General features: G+C 44.2%; 1 protein-coding gene across 6 annotated transcripts in view; it reads right to left on the bottom strand.

Annotated features, from left to right (window-relative positions):
• The window catches only part of GLRX2 (glutaredoxin 2), a 22510-nt gene that overhangs the window by 12786 nt on the left and 7443 nt on the right, over positions 1-2281 (bottom strand). For all 6 annotated transcript variants that reach the window (XM_010832103.1, XM_010832102.1, XM_010832104.1 and 3 more), the window contains exon 3: positions 247-423. In XM_010832103.1, coding sequence (XP_010830405.1) covers positions 247-423 — 177 coding nt within the window. The remainder of the gene's footprint in view (positions 1-246; positions 424-2281) is intronic.

A 2281-nucleotide genomic window follows, 5' to 3' on the forward strand; every position in this document is an offset into this window, starting at 1 on the left:
AACCACCACTCATGCCAACACCATCACCCCACCCATTTCACACACACACACACACACGGTAAAAATTTTAAAAAAATAGAACTCTGTTGTTTCCTGGTCTATGAATCTGTTCCAAGATCCGCCATTTCTTTATCAGTTCAGGTTCTCAGAGTATGTCTGGCTCACTTTTTCCTACACAAGGACACAGGCCCAAGGTGACCCAGCTCACCACCCACTTGGGCAAAGCACCACGGGGAACGGACTCACGGTTCTTTCGCCAGTCATTTTGTGAAGAGCATCTTGAAACTGACTTCCATATTCAAGCATGTCCAGTTCCACCACTTTATAGTTAACATTCATGTCATGGAAAAGGTTTTTTGCCATCGTACAGTAAGAACAGGATGTCTTGGAGAAAATCACCACACAATTATTAGAAATGGTCTCCTGCAGTAAAACAAAAAGATCAATTTAACTCTAGACATTACCTCTCAGAAAGGAATCATGATACAGGAGATACATGATATAGTAGGAAGGGTATGGATTTTGGAGCCTCACAATTTAGGGCTCAGACTCAGCCTATGTCATCTAATTCTCATCTGTAGACTGAGGACAAAGGAACATTATTAGGGAAAAGGGATGTGATGGGTACAAAGTGTTGGCACAGAGTAATAACGCAGATAGTCACAGCCAATTCAGAGACAGCAGACACTTCTGTGTGCCAACACGATCCTCAACACTTTACCTTCACTAGTTCACTTTAACCTCACTATAGTCCTGAGATGTGGGGAGCGAGCTCCGCCCGTGGCAAAGGTCATGAGGAAGGAGGCTTGGCATACGCAAAGGCGGGATCAAGCCTCAGGAGTCTCCCTGGAAATTCTTGAGCATCTACCCCCAAAACCAGAGTCTGCCTACTTTCTGCTTTGTGCTTTCACCTACACCTCTGACTTTACGGGGGGCTGTCCCCCACTACCTCTCTGAAAAAAGAGTTAGCTTACAGTTCCAGTTACTAATTCCCGGGTGTGACAGTGTTTAACCTACAAACTCCTTTGGAAAGCCTCTAGCCTGCCTGAATAGGTTTTTCCGGCCACATGTGATTGTTCAGAGCCTCCCAACTGTGAGAGGCAGGAGATGTTCTAAACTGTCTAAACACAGATTCCTTTGAGTAGTTAAAAGATTGATTAGAAATTGTATTGGTGAAGGGTTTTTCACTTATTGGGCCAATGTTTGCTGCTAAGTCTCCATACTCCTTACCTACTGTGTCCTTGGCAGTGTATTGACTGATATAATGGGTGTATAGAAATGTAAGTAGTAGCCTCAATGTTTGTAACCTTGGACCCTTGAGTTAATTCTTTTCTTGATTGAGCCCACCTCACCTTTGCCCTATAGGAATGCAGCTTTGTCCAATGCTTTTTTGGAGGCTGGTGCCTGACTTTGGAATAATCACCTTTAGAGAAAGATAAGATTCTTAAAATGTTAACAGGCCTCCTGGCCAGAAGATGATGTAATTCACCTGAACTTTTGCATATGATAAGTTTGAAAGCCTGGCTTTGATTAGGACCAGGAACTGCTGTCCTTGCATGACTCCACCCCTTCCCCCATTATCCTCTATGCACAACTTAAGATATAAAAACTACTTTGGAAAATAAAGTGCGGGCCTTGTTCACCGAAACTTGGTCTCCCCATGTGCTGTCTCTCCCAAATTCTGGCTGAGTCTCCATCTGGAGCGCGGAACCCACCATGCTTACTAATTATGCCTGGGCTTCTAAGACCCGACCGGGGAGGCCTCAGTGTCTCCTCTCCTTCGGGAGAACAGAAGGACACCTGCAGTCTACGTAAGTGGTGCAAACTTCTTGTCTTGAAGTTTTATTGGTCTCCCGCGTAAACCAAGCTACTCAGCCTCTTTTCTCCGCTGAATTTTCCTACTGAGCTATCCTCATTCTATTACTCTTTATATCTTTGATAAAATATTTAAATAAATAGGTCGCTGACGCCGTGCCCGCTTCGAATACCCTGGATCAGCCGGGGCTGGTCCCCGGCACTGAGATAGGTCTTTATCATCGCCTCCACTTCATACGTGATGAAACTGAGGCAGAGAGGAGGGTAAATAACTTACCCCTGGTCCTCAGTTCATAAGTGGGTGAGCTGGGATTTGAACCCTTGCAAGTCTGAGTCCACAGCCCAGGTACTTAATCTCCTGTCATACTACGTCTCGAATATTCAGAAGGTGTTCAGGAGTTAACTCCTTACTTAACTGTCTTTAAAAAAAAATTTTTTTTTTTTTTACCATCTTAACCATTTTTTA

Source organism: Bison bison, unplaced genomic scaffold, assembly GCF_000754665.1.
Source record: "Bison bison bison isolate TAMUID 2011002044 unplaced genomic scaffold, Bison_UMD1.0 scf7180017864537, whole genome shotgun sequence".
Taxonomy (NCBI): domain Eukaryota; kingdom Metazoa; phylum Chordata; class Mammalia; order Artiodactyla; family Bovidae; genus Bison; species Bison bison.